At 33.8% G+C, this 23,953-nt stretch overlaps 1 protein-coding gene across 3 annotated transcripts in view; it reads right to left on the bottom strand.

The window, feature by feature from the left end:
* LOC111085599 overlaps positions 1 to 23,953 on the bottom strand; it is a 47,763-nt gene that overhangs the window by 7,969 nt on the left and 15,841 nt on the right. The window contains exons 8-18 of one of the 3 annotated variants that reach the window (XM_022384918.1): positions 23,755 to 23,939; positions 21,853 to 22,028; positions 19,836 to 20,008; positions 17,571 to 17,694; positions 16,982 to 17,046; positions 15,565 to 15,777; positions 14,707 to 14,821; positions 13,506 to 13,821; positions 12,338 to 12,534; positions 9,524 to 9,719; positions 8,653 to 8,747 (exon numbers count right to left, since the gene is read on the bottom strand). In XM_022384918.1, coding sequence (XP_022240626.1) covers positions 9,610 to 9,719; positions 12,338 to 12,534; positions 13,506 to 13,821; positions 14,707 to 14,821; positions 15,565 to 15,777; positions 16,982 to 17,046; positions 17,571 to 17,694; positions 19,836 to 20,008; positions 21,853 to 22,028; positions 23,755 to 23,939 — 1,674 coding nt within the window. In that variant the 3' untranslated portion in view covers positions 8,653 to 8,747; positions 9,524 to 9,609. Of the gene's footprint in view, positions 1 to 1,398; positions 1,612 to 2,093; positions 2,165 to 4,866; positions 5,055 to 5,614; positions 5,760 to 8,585; positions 8,748 to 9,523; positions 9,720 to 10,667; positions 10,810 to 12,337; positions 12,535 to 13,505; positions 13,822 to 14,706; positions 14,822 to 15,564; positions 15,778 to 16,981; positions 17,047 to 17,570; positions 17,695 to 19,835; positions 20,009 to 21,852; positions 22,029 to 23,754; positions 23,940 to 23,953 lie in introns of those variants that run through there. The other 2 variants (XM_022384919.1, XM_022384920.1) reach the window with 2 other exon arrangements.

The raw sequence follows: 23,953 nt of genomic DNA, 5'->3' as shown, positions 1-23,953 counted from the left end.
CAACTCTTGGGCTATTCTTTTACCAACGAATAGTGGGATTGACAGGCACATATAATGCCCCCCCCCCCATGGCTGAAAGGGTGAGCACGTTTGGTGTGACGGGGATTCGAGCCCGCGACCCTCAGATTGCGAGTCGAGTGCCGTAGCCACCTGGTCATGCCGAGCCCCGATGTCTGAGTCTTAACCCTAATATACTTCAATAAAAACTGATATTTTTTTATAGTTTGAGGACAAGTATGCTCCAGATTTTAAAAAGGAAAATAATTATAAAATTGTTATTTTGTATTTTGATTAATCTTAGATTATAGCACTGAAATTATGAATAAAAAACACAGTATTCTGAATAAAACTTCATAACAGCTTTGTTCCGGATTCGACCAACGCTGTTTCTGAGCAGAAAATAATCCCATATTTAAGTTTAACTCTAACTAGTTTATCAAAGAGTAATTTCAGCTAGTAATTCAGTGGACATTAAAATATGTCAACATAATTTGCCAAAAAATCAAACAAAACAATATATTGTAACTAATACTGATAAGCAATTGTACTCTCAAAATCTTCTGTGAAAATGTGGTTGTGTTGATCAAAAAGTGTAGTAATTTAAAAAACAGAAAATTTGAACTACCTATTAAACCCAATTATTCACCACCTATATACAGGGGTCGAATATATTATATTACAAAATCTTTTTTTTTTTAGTCTCACTATCTCTTTAAATATCCCCCTTTTCATATCCAATCGTGCATCTTTACAATAGCACTGAAGCATAATTTGATCTCAAAAGACTCCGTGGCAGTGCCATCTAGTGTACGAAACTACGGAGTTTACAAGTTTCAACAGACAGATCGTACAGGAATCTGTCGATTTTCAGTCGCTATGTCTTCGTATGGAGTAACATCAATTTCCAATTTATTTTCCAACTGCTTGAGGTATGTGATGGTTATGTCGTATTTTTAATCGGAGGTCATGTGAATAGCTTTTGTCACTGACCTTTGTGCTAGTGGATTCTCATCTTTAACAAGACGTCGTACTTTGCTTACCATGGCTGTGGCACGACTTGTTGCAGGTCTCTTTCTGATAATCCTTCTTCCCCAAGCTTGTTTATATTCTTTAGACTGTCATAGTTTTAAGTACAAAGGATATCCCTGTTCTGGAAATTCTAAAGTCCCGATCTGAACACATTTTGATGATTTGAGTGTATGAACAAGTTGTGCCGGGAAGGGCTGTTACATACTCTTTCCATAAAGCGATCCATTTTCTGTGGTACCACAACATCAAACAATGTCAAAATGTAGTTCTGATACATGCCGTTCTATGCCAATATATTATGAGCCTTGTTTCGTTGAGGCCGCGTAATGAAATAGACAAAATACACCTTTAAGATCCTAGACTAATTACCTTCACAGGATCGAAGTCTAATTCAAATCTTTTAGAAGTACACTCTGGATGTAGTGCAGCAACTGCCAATTCTAAGGAAGGAGCTGCCACTGTTGAAAGGTACGCGGTACTTCTTTTACACAAAGTGTCTAAGACTACGCTGAGTGTCTGGGTATGTTTTTCTGTTTCGTTGAATTGTGCGATCATAGATTCCAAGGTCACCAAGACTTTGACCTATTGAAATAAAAAAAAGATATATACATATATAACATATTTGTATTAGAGAAAACTTATACTCAGAGTACACGATAGAGACAGCGAGAGAGAGAAGACAACAAGTATGTAATTATTAAAAGTTCGTGCACATTTTTATTATAGAAAGACTAATATTCAGTCATAGAACAGAAAAAAAGACAAGAATATACTTACAAAGACACATATTTTATTAGAGAAAAATTGACATTCAACAAAAACACACATATTTTATTAGAGAAAAATTGACATTCAACAAAAACACACATATTTTATTAGAGAAAAATTGACATTCAACAAAAACACACATATTTTATTAGAGAAAAAATGACATTCAATACCCATACGCAAAAATACGAAAGAATATAAATATAAAAACATTCACATCTCTATTACAGAAAACATGATGTTCACAGTCATGCAATAGAGAGGAGACAGAAGAAATGAGTGAAAAACTTGCATACCATTGTAATAGTTGATGGCAGGACAATGACACCATTTTCATTCATTTTGTTTAAGAAATACCAGTACGAATCTGTGGTTAAATAAAACACAAATTATGTTGTAAAACGCCTCACACTCGGATTTTTATTAGAGAACGGACACTTTTCAAAATATTAAATATTTATTCTCATATGAAGCGTTGGAAAACCATTAAGCTTAATATTCAGCTTTAGTATGGGATAAGGTGAGAAATTGGAGCAATTACTTAAAATACTTTGGTTTCAAAAAAGCATTTTGAAATATTCATAGTTATTCGAATCACTATCAGCGAATCATATAATGAAGTGCTGAATTATGCCAAATTAGTGATTTCAAAGCAAATTCTTTCCTTCTACTTTATGTATTATCAGTTATAAAACTAGCTTTTTTATAACCAGCGATCATTTTTCCGGTGTCTAGTGCACATCTGCATATCACTTTTCACAATTTTAGTACAAATAATAATTCTAATTCTATTTCTTCACTTTTTAACTCAAAAATACATTAATTTTTTTCCCCATTCTCTAATATATGTTTAGTGTAATTTTAGCAGTTCTTGTGAGTCTCGTCTGTAAGTCACGCACTAATAGATTCTTTAAGAATTTGTCTGCCTACTCCCTAAGCATAGCTTTATGTTTGCTAATAAAATATAATTCCGTGAGAACATAATTGCCCATGTCTTGTTTCCCAACGTCATTTTTCTTTATTGTTTCCTGGTTTCATTACTATAGTCTTTCGTTCCCGCTCTTTTATGATGTCACAGAATTTGATCTGAACAACTAACGAAGCTCAGCTTTGAAAATAACTACAGACGAAGTTTAAATACCATTGGATAGAGTAGAATATAAATTATTAACATCAACGTATAATTAATTAATTGATTAGAGCAGTAATTTATGATTTCGTGAGAAAGTTACTAGATGGAAAAAAATGGACTCTCACGCGAATTTTATATATTTTATTTAGACGTTATTTTTATTCCTGCAAATTTTTTCGTGTTAATTATAGCTAATCAAAACATTTTATGTGTACAAAAGTAGCTAATTGAAAATAAAAGGGTCAGTCATTTAAAGATGTGTTGTCATATTAAGAGCCAAGTTATATAAAAGGGCAAATCCTGTAAAGATGTAATGTTAAATAGAGTTAAAAATAGGGTTAAAACATAAACCCTTTTTATATTCATGTTGATCCTCACTTATATTACTATTTCACAGGATTTGCTACTTCATAAAAATCGGTTCTTTTTCTGATATCACATCTTTATATGACTGACCATTTTAATCTAATCCTGCTGTTTTCGCGCATATTATAGGTTTTGGTCACACATCATTACTGTTTTGTATTGATTACAATTTTCAACACCACCACCATCAAACGTGGTGAATTTAATCAAATTTTACTATTATTTTAACCTAAAACTTATGGTTTTAACACATTATTGACATTAGGATTACAAAGTTGGACAAAAAAATTATACTAGTAGCTATGGGATGCATTACTTATTTAAAATAAAATTTTTTCTAATGACTATTCCAACCACAGATGTATAACCGGTTGCATTGCATTACTTAGTCTAAATCAATACCTGTATGATGTTTTTGCGATATAACCATTTGGTTGAAATTACTTTTTTTCTACAAAAGGGAGAATAAGAACAAAAGTTACACCTCTTGTTGACAATTCATTTCTCTTAATCCGAAATATATATGAAGTTGCTGTTTTTACCTTGATGTAAGAGTGTCATACGTGGCATTCCAATATTAGGAAGAACTGTGGCAATACCCCAGATTTGTCCCAAAGTCTGTTGCTTTGTGTACAGACAATAGTGTTACTCCAGCATTTTCTGACTGTTGGTTTTTTGTACGTGGAAATTAATAGTTTTGATCAGTTTTAGTAAACTGTAATCATAAGTGAATTTTGACTTGATATTCATTAAAGTTTGTACTTAACCGGAAGAATTAAGAAGTGTTCAGATTAGGACAGATTGTTTTACGTGCGTATTTATAAACATTTCCATTTCGCTGATCCATTACTGGCTCATAGCAACCAATAAAATCGAAGGTTAATTTAGGTGTCTACATAAATCGCTATTTGATAATTTTGTAACACTTATTTGAGATTTGTGTTCACGGTAAAAGTAACAATAAAAAACAAGACAAGCAGAAGCAACTGTTGTTAAACTTAGGTTGCTATGATACACAATAATACCTTTTAATTGACAGAGTAATGGTTCCTTGCTGGTCATCACTCTGCCAAGCTCTGATATATTAGAACTTAATAAAAAATAACTAACTTTATATAGTAGAACTAAAAGAAAACTTATGAAATAACTGATGACTCCAGTTATATGTAAAACACTGACTAGGAAGTACTTAATGTCATAAACCTATATACCAAAACACTAAAATACATAATTATTAGAAAACATTCAATGAACAGTTGAGTTATCTCGCTATTAATGATATTTTTAACCTTGATGTTCACCATACTTTTTTATTATAAATTATCAAACTAAAGAGTATGAGGAAAACGTAATTCGAACTTCTTAACGAGGAAAAATCTTTACAATTAAACTAAGCTCTGGGACTCTTGTGCGCATTAGTTTTATTCCTTCAAATTTTTAGCACTGTATCGAAGAGATTGATGGCAGATATTTGGACATAAAATATCAATTCGTAAACACCTAGCTAAAATTCGCTGTGTTATATATACACTTAGTTGTTTAGTCTGTTAAAAGTAAGTTTTGGTAATTACCTTCCTCCGAGTTGGGTTCTAGTACCTTGTTAGATGTAAGATGAAGTCGGACAGTTTCGATGAGAGCTTGACGAAGAAGAGCCAATTCATTTTTCATTCTCATAGATAGCCTTTGACCAAAGCTTTGCGTAATGACACAATATAACTCTGAGACCATTCTACGGGTGATTATCGGTGCCTGAATAAGTCTGAAATATTAAACTTATATCATTTTATACCTAAAAAGCTAATGAGTAACAATAGAACTAAATTAACTTCTAAATCAATAACAACCACTATTAGATATAGAAAGCTCTCACAAACGAGTAACCTCGAGCACCAGCTATAGATTTACTGACGTCATGAGTTATGTTTGGTTTATTTTGAATTTCGCACAAAGCTACACGACGGCTATCTGCGCTAGCAGTTCCTAATTTAGACTAGAAGGCCAAGACCGCCAAGTCTTTTACCATCGGGGATGACCTTCAAATTATAACGCCACACGGCTGAAAAAGCGGGCATGTTTGGTGGGACGGGGATTCGAACCCGCGACCTACAGATTACGAGCCGAGCATCCTAACCACCTGGCCATGTCGAGTTATGAGGTAATAATAATCATAGTTACATTTTATGTACAACATGATTATACAACATATTTAACAAAATTTTATACTTTCACCAAGGAATAGGTTTTTATTTATTAAATTCAACTTTGATTTTTAGTTAAAGGTAAAACTATGTAAACTGAAAACAGCTTAAAGTTACTAACCCTCGTCTGTATCTATGTGCGACTTTTATGAGTAGTTCTTCTGACAAAGTCTGCAATTTTCCTTTGAAAGTGGTTGGGAAATATCTTACTGCCAAAAAGCTTTTAATAAATGAACCAAGTATTGTCATTCCTTTACAAGAGTTTCCTGAAATGAATTAAAAATATTTTAAACAAGATCTGAACTGAAAAAAAAAACATTCTCCATTAACATATATCATGATCGATAGACAAATAATTAAGCTTTACATGTATGATTATCATGAGTTTCAATTCCTGGTTAACACTACAATACACTTATTTTTAAAAGCCAAAGAGAGAAGATTTGTTTGTTTGTTATGAATTTCGCGCAAAGCTACTCGAGGGCTATCTGCGCTAGCCGTCCCTAAGTTAGCAGGGTAAGACTAGAGGGAAGGCAGCTAGTCATCACCACCCACCGCCAACTCTAGGACTACTCTTTTACTAACCAATAGTGGGATTGACCGTCACATTATAACGCTCCCTCGGCTGAAAGGGCGAGCATGTTTGGTGGGACGGAGATTCAAACCCGCGACCCTCAGATTGCGAGTCGAGCGCCCTAACCATCTGGTCATGCCGGGCCATAGAGAGAAGATGTGGAGAAGGTGTTCATCATAGTTAGTATATGGCCATATGAGATAATGTATCATTGTGGCATTTTCCGATGAAGATTGACTACTCTTATTCACTCTGAACTAAGGCGGTTATTCATCATGGCGCCTTTTTGGGGGGTCTGTTGGGTTACTCATGGTGGTTTCTCTTTAGTTTTGGTCGAGACAAAACTTCAAATATTCTAGTTCATCACACCTTAAAATAAAAATCCCATGAACTTCAAGATATAGAAGTTCTGAGAAAGAAGTATAGGACATGATTTATATTTTATTGGTTTTAATAGCGCAAAAGAAAGTGTTTAAGTAAATAAAGATGTACAGATACTTAGCTTATACTTGCGCGATTTACTTTTCCCTTGAAAATAAATTTCCAAATTATTTCAGTCAGCGAGTGCTTCTGGGAATATAAAGAAATCTTGTACTTCATCAGCCGCTGAATTCACTACTTCGTATCCCTTACGTTAATCTGCCTTTCGTTAAGTGTCGCTTCGACATGTCATGTGTAAAGCTGAAATTATAACCTTTCTTTCTTTCTTTTTTTTTTGGTGAAAGTTGGTTTGTTTTAAAAAAAATAATTTATAATTGTTCATGTATATGTGTGTTTCTGTGCGTACGTTTGTAATTTCATCTCCTTAAAGAAAATGTAAAAATAAATATGTGTGCTATTTATGTGAATATGTGGACATATAGAACAAAGCAACATGTGGGCTCCAGTAGCTCAGATACTTCGAAGCGGCTCTTGTCCTAAAAAAATAAATAAATGCACTACAAAGCAATGAAGAAGTAAATAAAATAGGAAAGAAAAAAACTAAGAAGTCACGAAAAAACAGCTGTTGCAGCAATTGGTTGCGTAAGTTTTTGTACTATAAGAACAGGTCACACAACCATAGCAATGAGAAACATCTTTTATACTGCCAGATATAATCTTCAGAACGTCTTTTCTTAAAAAAACCAAACATGTTTGATTTTAAAGTAGTATAAAATCACATATCGAATCCTGGACTTTCAAAACATTCCGCCATTCTTCTAGTTTGGTTTGAATTTCGCGCAAAGCTACACGAGGGCTATCTGCGCTAGCCATCCCTAATTTAACAGTAAAGGACTAGAGAGAAAGCATCTAGTCATCACCACCCACCGCCAACTCTTGGGCCACTCTTTTATCAACGGATAGTGGGACTGGGCGTCACATTATAACGCTCCCACGGCTGAAAGGGCGAGCATATTTATTAAAACGGGTATTCAAACCCGCGACCCTCAGATTGCGAGTCGAGCGCCCTAACCATTGGTCATGCCAAGCCCGGTTTTCCTAGTTCTGATAAGACTTAAAATGCTCGTAAGACTATTTATATAAATTTATATTGACGAATCGCACTTTATAAGAACAATGTTCCAAGTCTTAATCTTCTTTTCTTGAAATAACTTCTACTCATTCTGATTGTCTGACACCGAAGTTAGTATTGTAATAAGCTCAGCCAAAATGATGGAGAGGTCAATCTTAGAACACATATTGACAGATACCTACACAATACAAAGACATCGGATTCCCAGATCACATTTAAGCAGACCAAAAGTATGAAAGCCCATTGGGATTGTATTGGGGAACTTGACAGGTGTGTGGTGCAACAAAAATACTGACACCTCTTTCTTCGACCGTCTTTTGTTGTCTTTTTTGGACTCCTAAGTATTGTTTATTACCTTGTTAATGGTTCTGGGAATGTTGACGAAGTTTATCATAACGGCCTTTTGGGCTAAAGGATGCTGTTTCGTAACCGCGGTCTTCATTTTGCAGATGAATATGATACTTTGGATTGTATTAGTATGTGGTTGGGAGCTAGTTGCTGTTCTAAATCCTCCGCTGTGTGCGTTTTTTCGCTTCTATAAAAAAAACATTCAAGTCTTCCTCCTCCAAAATGTTGTGTCATTTGATTCTGTGTAGCTAAACAGTTCTCGCTGTATGAACATTTTTCTTCTGAATGCGTTTGTATTAAAATATCCAGCCATAATTTTACCCATAGTAGCATGGAACTTTATGAGATATAGAGGCCCCATGGTACAGGGATAATATATTTGTAATTTACAACTGTTGATCATAGAGACGGCAATCAGTCAGCAGCATTAGTCATCTACTCGAATAGCATTATTGACTATAAGATTTAAAATTCCCCCACAATTGAAAATCTCGAATATATTCAGCGGCGTATCGCGATTTTAACCTTCGACCTTCCTATGAGCAACCCGCTACAGAAACCATGAGAATACAAACAGTCCTTTTATATTCGGGAATTCGCCGTGAACAAATATAGATCATCACAATACGAAATCACAACTATGATATAATATCTTACCAACTGAAACAACTCTGTAAAATTCCGTTAATGCATCTGTCCAATTATTGACCGAAGCGTCACTTGGACATTCCACCACAACTTCAGTCGTAGTATGGGTGCAAAAAGACATTCGATCACACACTTCTACTGTGATCAAAAAGGATTGAGTGATGCTATGTCCTGGAAAAAACAAATAAAAAAAATTCTCACATTAGACATTTAAATGAACACAGAAATCCAAAAGCTCATAACTCATACAGTTTTTTAACAACTTATTTAATAGAAAAATCTTCAACTCAAGATTACAATCGGGTTCGTGTGTTTGTATGTGTGTCTGTGTTTCCACGCGCGTATCTCGAAAATTAATAGACGGACGTACACGAAAATTTTACACAAGATGCGAAGTCAGTATGGAACAGTTCTCCCCCAATTTGGTGTGGATCTAAATCCGGATCCTGATTCAGGATCACATTGAAATTTTTTTTTTTAATAATGGGGAGACAAGGCATTTTTGCTGTTTTGGGTTAATAACTCTGCAAAATATGATCGGATTTGTACCAAATTTTATGGTCACATTAAGGTTTAGACTCCTTGTCTCCCTACAAAAGTAATCCGGATCGTTGATCATTCTGGATCTGAGAAGGATTTTCTGAGTTTTCGAAGGTAAAATTTGGTGTTATCCAATATAAATGCATGCAATATGGAAAAATAGCGCGGGGGGAGGGGAGGGGGAGGATATGCAACCTCTTTGATTGCTTTTGTTGAAACTGGTTTTAAAGAAATTTATATTTCTTTCCATTTGTTCATTTGCCAGCGAATAAAATAAAACACGTTTTATAAAAGCAAATACCAACTCTATATAGCCGGAATAAACATTACTACTGAAATATGTTTAAAGCATCGGTGACAAGTTATTCTGGAAGTCTAATATTTAAAACGTTATGAAATCTTATTACCACATGGTAGTCTTACTCCCCTGAGAACAGGTAGGTCATGTTGAATGGTCCCTAATGGCCAAGTAATATCTGGTGTTTGTGAGTAACTATAGAAAAAATGGTAGCTTAAAGGATAGAGATTTGACTCTGTAGCCCAACCAGTGGTAGCATCCAGAGAAAATGTGGTGAATAACGCTCTTCCATAGGATGGTGAGATCTGTAAGGAGTGGTAAAAGAAACTGGTAACACTCTCTTTAATCATAACCTAGGTCACATAATTCGGTTGCGGAATTAGTAAATTTCCAAATATTGGCGAAGATATCAGAACACAGAATTGTTTGTCTTATTGACTTTCTAATTAGGAAATTTTTCACGTCTGATTGCTGTATTGGGGAAGTTCAATTATAAACTGGTAAAGAATGAGGCACTAAACGTACTTTCGGTAATTTAGAGTTCAAACCAGAATCGCTTCCATTACAAAGTAAGTGTACAGTACGAAAAGTGTCTGTCATGACAGTGAGCTAACTGGGTTGTACTCACCACGGGTATCGAATTCCATATTTTAGAGCTATAACCTACCAAGCTTACTGCTGAGCCAATGGCAAGCTCTGATTTGACAAAGTCTACAGAAAATAAGCTAGTAAAACTAAACATGTGACAGTCAGCCATAGATATACAAACACGCACACATACACATTAAACATGAAAACATGATAGAATATAGACCTTAGTGGCTCAGCAGGAAGTCTGAAGGCTTATAATGCTAAAAACCTGGTTTCGATAATCTGTGGTAAGAACAGCACGGATGGCTCATTGTACAGCTTTGTGCAACAACAAACAAACAAAAAATAGAACATATTTGTTGGAATTATGTGTTTAAATGATTAAACATTCTGTATTATATAAGTGGTGACCAGTGATTAACTTAAAGAATTGGAGCGAAAATCAATACCAAGAAACACTTAATCAAGCTAGGTACTGCGTGTTACGTTAAATTAGTTTATGCATATATATAAAAAGAGCACTTGCAATGTGCTTATTTCATAAACATTTTAACAGCATATTTGCATATGTGTACAAATAGTGAAAGTGAAAAGAGATAGTTGTAGAGCATACTGAAGATAAAACGTGACATATGGCAAATGTGCACAGATAGTTGATTTACTTGAAGTATTCCACGACGAGGCATCTCCTCTGTTGTTATGGTTATTGCCATATGTAGACATTCATATTCCGTTGAAGGGTCTTCAATTATTGGCTGTTGCCATTCTTTAAATTTAAAATTGCTTTCGAAGGAAATATAATTATTTGGAGTTTTTCCGCTGGTTGTAGTCAAGTAATAAACCATGGAGATGATTCTAAAAGCTCTGAAATCTAGAAAATTCAAAAAGACCTGAAACCTAGAAAATTCAAAAAGACAAAATATCAACCTACACAGATATTTACTCATTCGTACTTACTATTTTTAAGAACGTAGAAACACTAAGGAGTGATAAAAAGGATTTGCCATTTTATATGCACATGTATAGAAATTCGTAACAGTATTACTACTTTAAACCACAGTAACCACAATTGGTCTTTCCACGTTGCCCAATTTCAATCAGGAATAAAAAAAAACAAGCTCTAAAACATTCAGAAAACACCGAGCACAAACTAACTTATACAAACGTGTTGCACTGTATGTTTGTTGTTAGCGCTAAGATAAACAATGGGCTATATGCAATAGCCCATTGAGGGGAATCGAACCCCAAATATTGGCATTATAAGTACACACCAAAAATCTGATGCTCGCTTATTTCCGCTCTAAAGTCGCCACGATTAATACTGATGGGAATAGTCTAATGAAATTTATTAACTATTTATGCTCCCTTCGGTGGCTCTGCGGTAAGACTGCGGGTTTTCTCAATCTAAGCTTCAGATTTCGATATCCACTATGGGCAGAGCACATATAGCCCACTGTGAAGCTTTGCGTTAACAACAAACGAGCGACTGCTTGTGAATATCATATAAATAGCGTATCATATATTGAAAAAATATTTAAAGCTTTTACATTAACCTTTTCTTATGTTCATGAGGCTTTCTTTTGTGTTACTTAAGGTAACTAAGATCTTTGTGAACATTATTTGAAAGGGAATCATAGTTCCTATGGTTTGCCACACATTGAGTATTTCATGAGCGAGTATTTCATAATTTGATGGTTTTGAGATTTTCTGACAATATTCGATGCCATAGTTGAAAATCATAAGCACGTTTTCCTTTCTGTTTTATAAAAGGCAACAATTTCATAATAATATGATTAACCATTTTGAAATTGGCACAGACAGGTACTTCCAAATTAACATTTACTTACAATTATACAATTAACAAAAACATTTTTTTTTTCTGTGACTGTTTAGTGTTCGTTGATATTTTCTATTTCAGTTCTAATTTCTAAACATTACTATGTGACTAATGTAATTTGCTTTCTTTAAATCATTACCGAATTAAAAATTACACGATTTTGAAAAAAAACTTAATTACAAAATGTATGCTCAAGACTCGTTTCAACCACCTCACGGGACAATGGTAAGTTTAAGGAGTTACACAACATTAAAATATGGGGTTCAGCAATCTGTCTTTACTCTAAACAAGAAGGAATTCTCAATAGCCGCGGCATTAATTAGATCTCAAATCGGTCAAGAGATGGAGATATGAGTTAAAAAGTTTGTACTTGCAAAAATACTCGAAGCCATTCTATGAGCCGTTATGTCGCGGCTAAAAACAAACACTTATCATATTTCAGAATGTGGATTGCATAACCTCTTGAATAAATCTACTGATCTAATAAAAACTTACTTGAAAAATTAATGTATTTTCCACTCTTAATATATGATGCGTTTGAAATTTGCAAGTAGAATGGCTTATCTGGATCACTTTCATATCTGACCACAGATACCAAAATACTAGAATAATTTTCCATGTTTGTAATCTGGATAAAAGCTGACCTCAAGTACCTCCTACGTCCCTTGAATACCACCAGGGAAAAGTTGTACCTAAAACAAAATGTATTTACATTGAACATATGATGTTAAGTTACATTTATATATAAATCCGAATTAGCCGTTTACTTTTTACTATTTAAACATTTGCTAAACCTAAATAGGTACCAGACATAAAGCATTTCTTAAATTCAGAAGTTTACCATTGCTAAAGCCAAGAGTAAATTGTTTGAAGTTTTGTCACATATATAAATAAAGAGCTAAGTGTGTCTGTTAAAACTGGCTTACTCTATTCTGTCCCTTGAAGCTACACGTTAGTTAGAGATAATTAAAAGTCATCATTTTGACACGTTTATCCAGTAAGTAGATATGCAAATTTAATAAACTGTAAGTTTCATAATTGTACTGAAATCCAACCTTTTTTTTTTACCTTTATGATGAAAATAGACGCTAATGTATTTTGGATGTTCTCTTTTTCAATGCCATTTTAATGCAAATAATCAGCGTAATGTTTATTCTATCTACCTTAAAAGGCCTGGAGATTAGGCTGCTAGATTCGCAATTTAGGGTCGCGGATTTGAATCCCTGTCACCGAACATGCTCGTCCTTTCAGCTATGGGGCGTTATAAAGTGACAGTCATTCCCACTATTCGTTGATAAAAGAATAGCCCAAGAGTTGGCGGTGGATGGTGTTAACTAGTTACCTTCCTTCTATTACTGCTAACGTAGGGACAACGGCTAGCGCAGATAGCTTGGTTTGTTTGAAGTTAAACACAATGCAACACAGAGAGCTATCTGTGCTCTGCCCACCACGGGTATCGAAATCCGGATTCTAGCGATATAAGTCCGCAGACATGCCGCTGTGCCACTGGGGGGGGGGCGCAGATAGCCCTCGTGTAGCTTTGAGCGAAATTAAAAACAAACCAAACAAATCTACATTGACTTTTTCTTTTTTTTTCTTGAAAAATTCCAAATATAATTAAACAACAGAATATATTTTCTGGATTTTTCTTGTTGTTACTCACGTTGCTGGAGGAAGTAATCCACCTGGAATACAAAGAGATGATGAATAAACTTGATCTCTGATAACGTCTTCTAGTCTAGAAACATTCCAACCACTTGTGTAACATCCTATGTCTCCACTTAAACTGCAGCTCCACTCGTAGCTCAGAGACCCCTGACGGCTGCTAGGGTAACGTGATAATGACCCGTACAAACAGAAAGATTTATTTAAAGAAACAATCATGTTCTCTACTTGTATAATCGCCATAACCGGAACTTCTGAAGTTTGCAGATCTTTGGTAACTTTTGTCCAGATGGTTGGATCATTTTTGTCGAAAACTAAAAAGCGTAAAACGTAAGATGCTCATTAGAGAACAATAATTCAAGTTGAATCGAAAGCTTTTATAATAATAAGTACTACAGAGTAAAGTGTAAGAAATGAAGTGTTTTGTGCTTAATACAAAAGCAAACCACGTTATATATAGAGGATAACAGGAGCTTGTTTAATAACATCAGCTTTCTTCGTTTTTGGAATCACAAACTGAAATACTTCAGTAACTTATAATACTCACGGTGAAACAAATGAGGAAGGTATTGAGGCAGCTACTACTGCACACTTTACTGCAAAATGATTGGTAAGATTTTACTTGATGTTTCACCTTACGTTATGACAAAAAGGCTTGTTAATATATATATATATTTTATATATTATATAATTAATAATTTGTTGAATGTCAGTTCATTTAATTGATGATTTCTAGAAATTCACGTATTTTCACCTCTGCGAAAAAAGACAAAATCCTATTTGCTCATTCTATCCAATGGATAGCTTAACCCTATTTATAAATGTTTTTATATGTTTTTTAAAAAAAACATCCAGTTATTTATCACCAAAACATTTAATAGAGTGACTTTTGAGAATGTTTCTACGTCTTTCAATGTAAATAAGGATTTATTTTATAATAAAACACTTAATAGAACGACAGTAGCAACTTTGAAAGAACTTACGATTACTTGAACTAGGAAATTTTTTTTTGAATTGGTGATTCAGTTTAGATACATATTCTTAACTGATGATAAGATACAACTTTTACTGTTCGTGAATTTATTGTCATTTAATATCTAAATTACCCGTCTTCTGTTTCCAATCTAGAAGACTTAAGATATTTAATAAGTTCTATGTTAGACATTCCAGAACGTAAAAATTACAGAAAAGTGACATACCTATCACCTGCAGATGATATGTTATATTTTCCCTCACCAAATGGCCAGGTATGGTCAGAGTTGGGCCCCATTCAGTCGGTAACATATGGTCTGTTGGTCTCAGACTCCAAATGAACTAAAATACAAGTTTAGTCTTTAAAATTCTAACGTTAAAGATGTTGATTTCAATGTAAAAATAATCAGCTCTCCTTAGCTAACTATACATTATAACTTAGTGTTAATTAAATTTTTCAAAAGCAAGTCTTGAGAGAGATGCCAAGCGCCACTCTCAGAATAAATTAATTTTCATTTATAATTCCCAAATTTATTTTAAGGACCAAGAAAACTTAAGACTCGTTAATTGGTTTACTTAGGTACACCAATTGTTCAAATAACATTTTTACAAAATATAAAATCAAAATGTTTATTAAACGAAATTACTGAAAGTTAGAATTAAATTCAAACATTACGAAATGAAATCTAAGCTTCTTATGTAGAAAGATTTTTAGTTATTCAGAAAGTTTGTTTGTTAATAGAAAGAATACATGATATTTTGACTTGAGCTATTGATGATAAATTGTGGAGAAAATTTCACACAACTTTAAACAATTTCTTAAGATTCATGAAGATGATTCATGTAAAAAAATGACCTTCTGGAACATATCTCATTCTACACTTCTCTACTTTTGAAATATGTAGTTAAACTATCATTTTTTTTTAAATCTAAGTATACACAATCATTATGTTTAATTTATAACTTCAAATACAATTAATAAGCGTAGGAATCCAATAACTTATATTTCTAAATCTATACTGGATAGCCGATAAACATTTTTTATATATATTTCATTTCCAGACACTTTGAAACTGAATACTTACGCCTAACATATGTTCATTTAGTGACAACTGCTCATCCATGTCAACATGAACTGTGAAAGTGTTATCCTTCAAACTATCCAGTTTTTCTGGCCCAGACATTGTAGCGGTAAGCTTCTCGCCCTTTTTATACACAATGGTTTTCTTCCTCACATACTCCAGTCCAAGTTGAGAAACTCCGCGAATGATAAAGGTGTAACTTTCATGTGGTTGGAACTGTATGTATCCGAACAAGAGATAAATATGTATATTACCATTAACGGCTGTAACCTTTAGAGTGTGCAGGCTAAAGTAATTTAATTAATGTAAAAATAAAGTTAGCTAAATCGGTTTTCTAATATAAACGCTTTCTTTATCTTTTAGAAGTAAACCATAAATTTGATCAGATAAAAATAAGTAAATTAATATTAATGCATAATAAATCAACAAACTTCTCTTTTTTTTTTTGTTGTTGCCTTGAAAGACAGACTAACACCTTAAGGTTTCGTGCCCCCACCCAGTGACTCATTCGTAAGTCTGAAGGCTTATAACATTCAAAATCGGGTTTTGTTACTCGTAGTGGGCACAGCACAGGTGGCCCATTGTGTAATTTTGTGTTTCACAATAACATATGCTTTGATATTTAGTTTAATGTGTGGCAACTGCCTGTTGTAGAAACACAAGTGTAGAGGACGACGTTTCGAAAGTATTCAGCCTTTCGTCTAAAGAGCTGTTATGGACCAGCTTTTATCAAGAAGATCAACAACTACAACAAGGACCTTACCAAAGAACAAGAACCTGACCAACTACAACAAGAACTTTACTAAAGAACAAGAACCTGACCAACTACAACAAGGACCTTATCAAAGAACAAGAACCTTACCTATTACAACAAGAACTTTACCAGTTACAAAAAGAACCTTACCAAAGAACAAGAACCTTACCAACTACAACAAGGACCTTACCAAAAAAACAAGAACCTTACCAACTACAACAAGGACCTTACCAAAAAAACAAGAACCTTACCAACTACAACAAGAACCTTACCAACTACAACAAGAACCTTAATAACTACAACAAGAACCTTACCAACTACAATAAGGACCTTACCAACTACAACAAGAACCTTACTAACTACAACAAGAATCTTACCAAAAAATATATACTTTGTTTAGACCGTAAGTTATTAAAGGAAGATCACTTACATTTCCTATTTATGTTTAAGGCAAGGCTTGTGTGAATTCAGATTCAAACTTGGATTTTACTTCTTATTGTCCCGAACTTTCAATTAATTTTAAGAAACTTGACATTAAAATGTTTTTTTTTGCGTATAGGATTGAAGAACTTTGAAAACTTAACAACTCTAAAATATACATGTCAATTTTGAATAGTTTCATTTTTATGCCTTTGAACAAATGTTTAATTGCATAAGCAAACTTACCCAATCCACGGTAATATGAACATCGTTTTTTCTGCTAATTTCTATTTCTTTAACCATCGACGTACCTGGACAAAGTAAGGTTATTACGACAAAACTTTGTAATTTTTACATTAAGTTATAATGAAACGTGGATTTTATCTATGTCTCTGTATCTAAGCAACACACCATTTAATGTATATTGAGATATATATATATACCAAAATATGTTTTCTGACCAAGAATATTTAGAGAAAACGCTAAATACTGTAGAGTCGAGAGAGAAAATGTTATTATATACTCACTATTAGATGAAAAAATATTTAAGGTATTTTAATAGAATATAATTTCAAACCACTTTTAAGATATTATTTCAAGTTATACAAATTCTTAACAGACTTTACGACTTAGATATATACAAGTGTCATAGTATGACTTGAATATAGAAATTGAGAAAGATTTGAAATGGTTTTAAGTCATTCATCTGAGTGTGTTTGGTGGGTGGTGGGGGGGGGGGTAGCTATAACATGAAACTTATAAGAAAAGAAAATGCAGAATAAAAGGATATAACCGAGTTTTAGTTTAATAAATACGTTAATAAATATTTAATTACCATTAATTACATTCCAAGTAAACTGAAGTCCTGCACCTCCATCTCCAACGATATTGCCAATCCGAAGATTCACAGTATTGCAGCAAAAACTGTCTGGACCAAATACTTCAAACTTCGGAAATACCTATAAGTAATTCATTATTCCCGTGATTCAAAAATCAGAAGAAATTTCTGTTGTTTTTTTTTAACACCCGGCCGATTAAGATTTTAAGAAACACATATACCGTTATTTGTTTGTTTGTTCGTTTTGAATTTTGCTCAAAACTACACGAGGGCTATCTGCGCTAGCCGTCCCTAATTTAGCAGTGTAAGACTAGAGGGAAGGCAGGTAGTCACCACCACCCACCGCCAATTCTTGGGCTACTCTTTTACCAACAAATTGACAGTCACATTATTACGCCCCCACGGCTGAAAGGGCGAGCATGTTTGGTGTGAGGGGGATTCGAACCCGCGACCCACAGATTGTGAGTCGAGCGCCCTAACCACCTGGCTATGCCGGGCCACCGTTATTTGGATAAATATCCTATGAATGACCTGATGCGAGCTAATAAAGTTCAAAACTACAGTTCTTAGCTGGTCATGTGGTATGCAATTTCATGTTGTAATTTACGTTATCTAACTCTTATACAGGGCGATGTTAAATCCCTATATTTCGGGGAGGGGGGCATGTGTGACTAAATTTTGCCGATAAAATAGCGTGCTCTGAAGAAAAATATATTGGGCAGTTCTGAATATGTTTAAACGGAAAAAAGTTGTAAATGAAGATAAAGTGTTAAAACTTTCAGAACTGTCGGCAGACTAGTGTACGTCACATAACTCAATTAGGAATTTTATCACTTTTTGCCGGACACTTGCTGAACCTTTCTCGGCATTTTTGTTGTCTGCCTAAAAATTCGTCGTAGCAAGAAATTATTTATTTTACTCCAGAGATTTTCCCTAAAAGATTGATAAAAATTTTGCCGACAGAATTCACAGAAAACTGGATTTGTGCTTACAAATCCTGATCTTACAGATGATCATTTAGACTATTTTAATCACGATTTCTGGTGATATTAAGTCCCAAAGAATTTCGAAGGTTTTATACTTCTATTTCAGCATATTTAAGGAAATTATAAAACTAGTTTTATCAGCTTAAATAGACTGTTATCGAATTTAGCAAACAGTTGTGACTCTTTAGCACAAAGGCCTTCGTGTAATTTATCGGTTATGCCTAATAAGATTATTCAATTTTAATACTATTTTTGACTTTAAGAAAGCTAGGCGTGGTGTAATGGTTAACCTGCAGGCTGCGTATCGGAAGATCTACAATTCGTGGTCGTTATATGCTGCTAAACACACTCTGCATTTTTAGCTGTAGGCGCTCTACAAAAGTGACAGTCATTCTAGTTATTCGGTTCATCAAGCATTCATAAATTGCAACGTAACCTGTCATGAGCCAGGTTTGCATTTGGGGCATTACTGCTGTAAAATTAGAATATCATTCAGAAAAAAAAGGAAAATAATATTTGTTTCCTCAAGCTTTCTTGGTAGTACTAAGAATGGATCTGGATACATGAAATAATTATTTTTTTTACGTTCAACTTCTCACTCCAATTCCGGGGCTAAAACCCCCCGCAATCTCTCACAATAATGATGGAGGTCTAAAGGTGGGTTTTTAAAGACGCTGAATCCGAATCTGACATCGGAGTTTGTGTTCCCTGGCCCCTCGTATCTTCGGGGAGCCATGTCTGAAATTGTATTCATACCCCCCCCCCCCCTCTCACCAGCTAGCATGACCAAATATGGCGCAAGTGTTCCGTCACCATTGGCATATAGGTTCTTTTTTTTCCGGATACGAATCCCCTTTGAGGTTGCTATAGAAGTAACTGGTAATAATTAAGGAGCTTGACTGGTACATTGGGACCTATGTGAATCATGATGGGGCCTTTAAACTCCGCAGCGGAGCGTGGTTGCTTTCTTCTAATCAGCAGAACGTGTGAGAAATAAGGTTAGGGTTTAACAATTTACGTTTTAAACGTCTCTCAGTGGCATAGCAGTATGTCTGCGGACTTACAACGCTAGAAACCGGGTTTCGATACTCGTGATGGTCAGAGCACAGAAAGCCAATCGTGTAGCTTTGTGCTACATTCGAGACGTTAAATGCTTTTGAAACAATTTTAAGCAACTTGTTAAGCTTAAATATTGTTTAACATTGGGCTTGTAATGCTTGATTAGATGGAAAGTGAAATTGATTATTATTTACAAAATAAAGTAGAAAGTACTTACCGGTGTTCGAAGAACTGTAAAAGAGCCTCTTATCCCATCACCTACGAACGTTGGACAATATTTATGAAAGATATAATTTACTTCCGAAAAAGTGAAGTTGAGCATCTGTGGTAACTCCACACGAGTAGAAAGATAGATATGAATTTTGTTTTCTTCAATAGTACATTCTTTTTCTGGTAGGAGAATATCAGATTTTTTTTTGTGGTTTTCGTAACACCTCAAATAACTTTATATCAAATTTCTTATACAACCTTACCTCTATTTTTTGTTTAATATTTACATGTTTTTCATTTTAAGAGTTTAGTAAGTAATTTTGGGATTCAAGTGGGTAAATTTGCAAATTAAAACATGATTAAGAGAATACGTGTATTATAAATGTTTTCAGACTGCATATATATATATATATATATACGATATACGGGGTGTCCACAAAGTCCTGTTCCGGTTTTAAAAATTTTTAGAACAAAACCAAAAGGGCTAGAATTATGCAGCTTTTAGTACCTTGTTGCTTAATTAATGAAGTTTTTTTCTTGATTTACAGATTGTAATCGGAGTGTCCAGTTGCTGATGATTGAAGTTTGAACTAAGATGGCGACTACAAATGAGAAAGATGTAATCTGTTGTGTAGGACTTTGTGTACCGTTAATCTTGGTAGCTGAAGTTTACTTGAAGCACAACGAATAGACTTTCTAGGGCTGTGTTGGAACGTCTTCTGGACATTAGCAACGGTTTCTTCAGACATGTCAATCACACTTCCTGTCTCCCGAAAGTTGCCATATTGTCGGCGGTAATTGTCACTGATCTCGACTCTGCAAACCAGATGACACTTTGAGCTCTGTCCTGTATAGTTGCCATATTCGTTCAAACTTCAATCATTAGCAACTGGACACTCCGATTACAATCTGTAAATCAAGAGAAAACATTCATTAGTTAAGCAACAAGGTGCTAAAAATTGCATAATTCTGGCTCTTTTGGTTTTGTTCTTATAAACTTTTAAAACCGAAACAGGACTTTGTGGATACCCTGTATATTGAAATTATGTGAAGTTTTTATTTAGTCATATGCGCAGCTTCTAAAAACAAAATTCAACATAGCTTGTCAAACTGTAAAGCATGATCTATTTACTTATTTAATACTTTTACTATCTGCAACTGAACTGTTTTCTTACTTTGTTGACTTACAAAATTAACACAGTACTATAAAATTCTTGCAATTGTAACATTTAGTCATCACACGCAGTTGCTTTTGTAGATTAAAACATCCATAGATATTATTATTATAAAACATAATGAAAATGTTGGGAAGAATATACACAACACTCGTTATCGTTTAATCATTTACTGTAAAGGATAACCAAACATATACACAACACTCTTTATCGTTTAAACATTTACTGTAATGGATAACCCAACAATTCGCAACACTCTTTACCGTTTAAACATTTACTGTAAAGGATAACCAAACATATACACAACACTCTTTATCATTTAGACATATACTGTAAAGGATAACCCAACATATACACAACACTCTTTATCGTTTAAACATTTACTGTAAATGATAACCCAACATATACACAACACTCGTTATCGTTTAAACATTTACTGTAAAGGATAACCCAACATATACACTACAATATTTACCGTTTAGAAATATATACTGTAAAGGATAAACCAAAGTATACACAACAATCTTTACCGTTTAGACATATACTATAAAGGATAACTCAACATATACACAACACTCTTTATCATTTAGATATATACTGTAAAGGATAAACCAATATATACACAACACTCTTTACCGCTTAGATCATACAATGTAAAAGATAAACCAACATATACACAACACTCGTTATCATTTAAACATTTGCTGTAAAGGATAACCCAACATATACACAACACTCTTTATCATTTAGACATATACTATAAAGGATAAACCAACATATACACAACACTCTTTACGTTTAGATCATACAATGTAAAAAATAAACCAACATATACACAACACTCTTTACCGTTTAGATCATACGCTTCAATAGTAGAGGGAGAGAAAATCTTCTTACAGTTGTACGCGATATTTGAAATGGGAATATTCAACTCCAACTCCACCTTGCGAATGTATTCGTTCATGTAGGTGCGCTGGATTTTATGTGCTGGGCTTCCAATTTGAATACGTACGCTATTAGTTTTGCTGAAAGAGAATTAGTTTCTAGTTCATATAACGTCGTTTCTTTAAATAACATACGATAATTGTAACATTACTGACATACAGTGTACTAATATTACAATTAGTAATCAGTGATGTCACAAGATAATATTGTTAGTTTTCCTTTGTTGTTGATAATGGCCACATCATTAATCGTTACAATTAGTAATCAGTGATGTCACAAGGTAATATTGTTAGTTTTCCTTTGTTGTTGATAATGGCCACATCATTAATCGTTACAATTAGTAATCAGTGATGTCACAAGGTAATATTGTTAGTTTTCCTTTGTTGTTGATAATGGCCACATCATTAATCGTTACAATTAGTAATCAGTGATGTCACAAGGTAATATTGTTAGTTTTCCTTTGTTGTTGATAATGGCCACATCATTAATCGTTACAATTAGTAATCAGTGATGTCACAAGGTAATATTGTTAGTTTTCCTTTGTTGTTGATAATGGCCACATCATTAATCGTTACAATTAGTAATCAGTGATGTCACAAGGTAATATTGTTAGTTTTCCTTTGTTGTTGATAATGGCCACATCATTAATCGTGAAACTCAACATATTGTTCTGTTGTTAAGTGCAAAGCAACACAATGTGATCTGCCCACTGCAGGAATCGAAACCCAATTTTTAGCGTTATAAGTCTTCAGACTTTTCACTGAGCCACCGAAAGAGGCAACTCGACATACACGGAATAAAAACTGCAGGTGTTTGACCTAATCAATATTTAACAATATTATACTTGTAGAGATTTGATCAACAACGGAACCAAAAAAACAAAGGAAACTTTCATCTATGGGGTTTTGACTCATGTTTACTTCACCATACAGTAACTTATATTAATGGTGAAATAAAAAGGACTCAAAACCTATAGATATTATATACACTTCACCATTATAAGAGGCCTAATTGTATTTCTTTGGTTTGCTGACCCAAGCTGTGCTGATGAGTCTTGAATAGACAAAACTGCAGTCCACAGCAGAGGGCAAAGCCAATCAAGGAATGTATTAGGCCTCTACGTCACAGATTCTCTCTTCAATTTCACCTCTGGTGAAAAACAAAATAAATCTGTAATACACACACACACACACACACACACACATATATATATATCTATTTAAAGAACACTTTTGTTACCATATAATTTATTGACTATTTTTGTTGTCTAAAACAAACAAATTTATTTCCCCTGTCATTTTATCTAGTTTTTTTTAATAATTGGTTTCATATTAACCATTCAGAAGACATGTTTTCTGATGATGATTTTTATGGTTTAAAGTATTGACCCAATTATGCCGAGTGTTCGCAAAGAATTGTTGTTTTAACATTTTTGTTTGTATCATCCTTATTTTATGCGATTTCCATACCTTAAATGCAAATTATTAAATAATTTTGTTTATTCTATGGAGTATTTGTGTTTCTCAGTACGTTATAACAACAATATCAAACCTCAAGAACAGATTATAATATCTTTAATCATTTAAAAACTATATTTTGCATGACTTGTATTTAAAACATAATATATTTGTTCTATCTTAATTTTCTACTGCAAACATATGATGAAAATCTCCAATTTTACAAGCTGTGATAACTTCAGCAGTTTTGTTTTGTGAATTACATTGGAATTTTATTATTCAAGTATGCAGTAAAATGCAGACAGTGACAGTAAATGAATATAGGTCATAATCAGTCAAAAAACCTTACCAGATATCATAACCGGTGTTGGAAAACATCAACCTTATATAAAATTTTGAACAACTGACCAGTGAAGAAAGATCACACGAAAATAAGGTGTTTGTCAGTTTCTTAACTGCTGGTTTAAAATTTGGTATTGTAGTTACACACTTCGTTTCAAACTTCATATTAGCTTCTGTGACCTCTAGAAGAACCTGAATAAATACAG

The sequence above is a fragment of the Limulus polyphemus genome, unplaced genomic scaffold, assembly GCF_000517525.1.
Source record: "Limulus polyphemus unplaced genomic scaffold, Limulus_polyphemus-2.1.2 Scaffold498, whole genome shotgun sequence".
Lineage (NCBI taxonomy): Eukaryota > Metazoa > Arthropoda > Merostomata > Xiphosura > Limulidae > Limulus > Limulus polyphemus.
The sequence above is the reverse complement of the archived record's forward strand: the minus strand, read 5'-3'. Positions and strand labels throughout refer to the sequence as shown.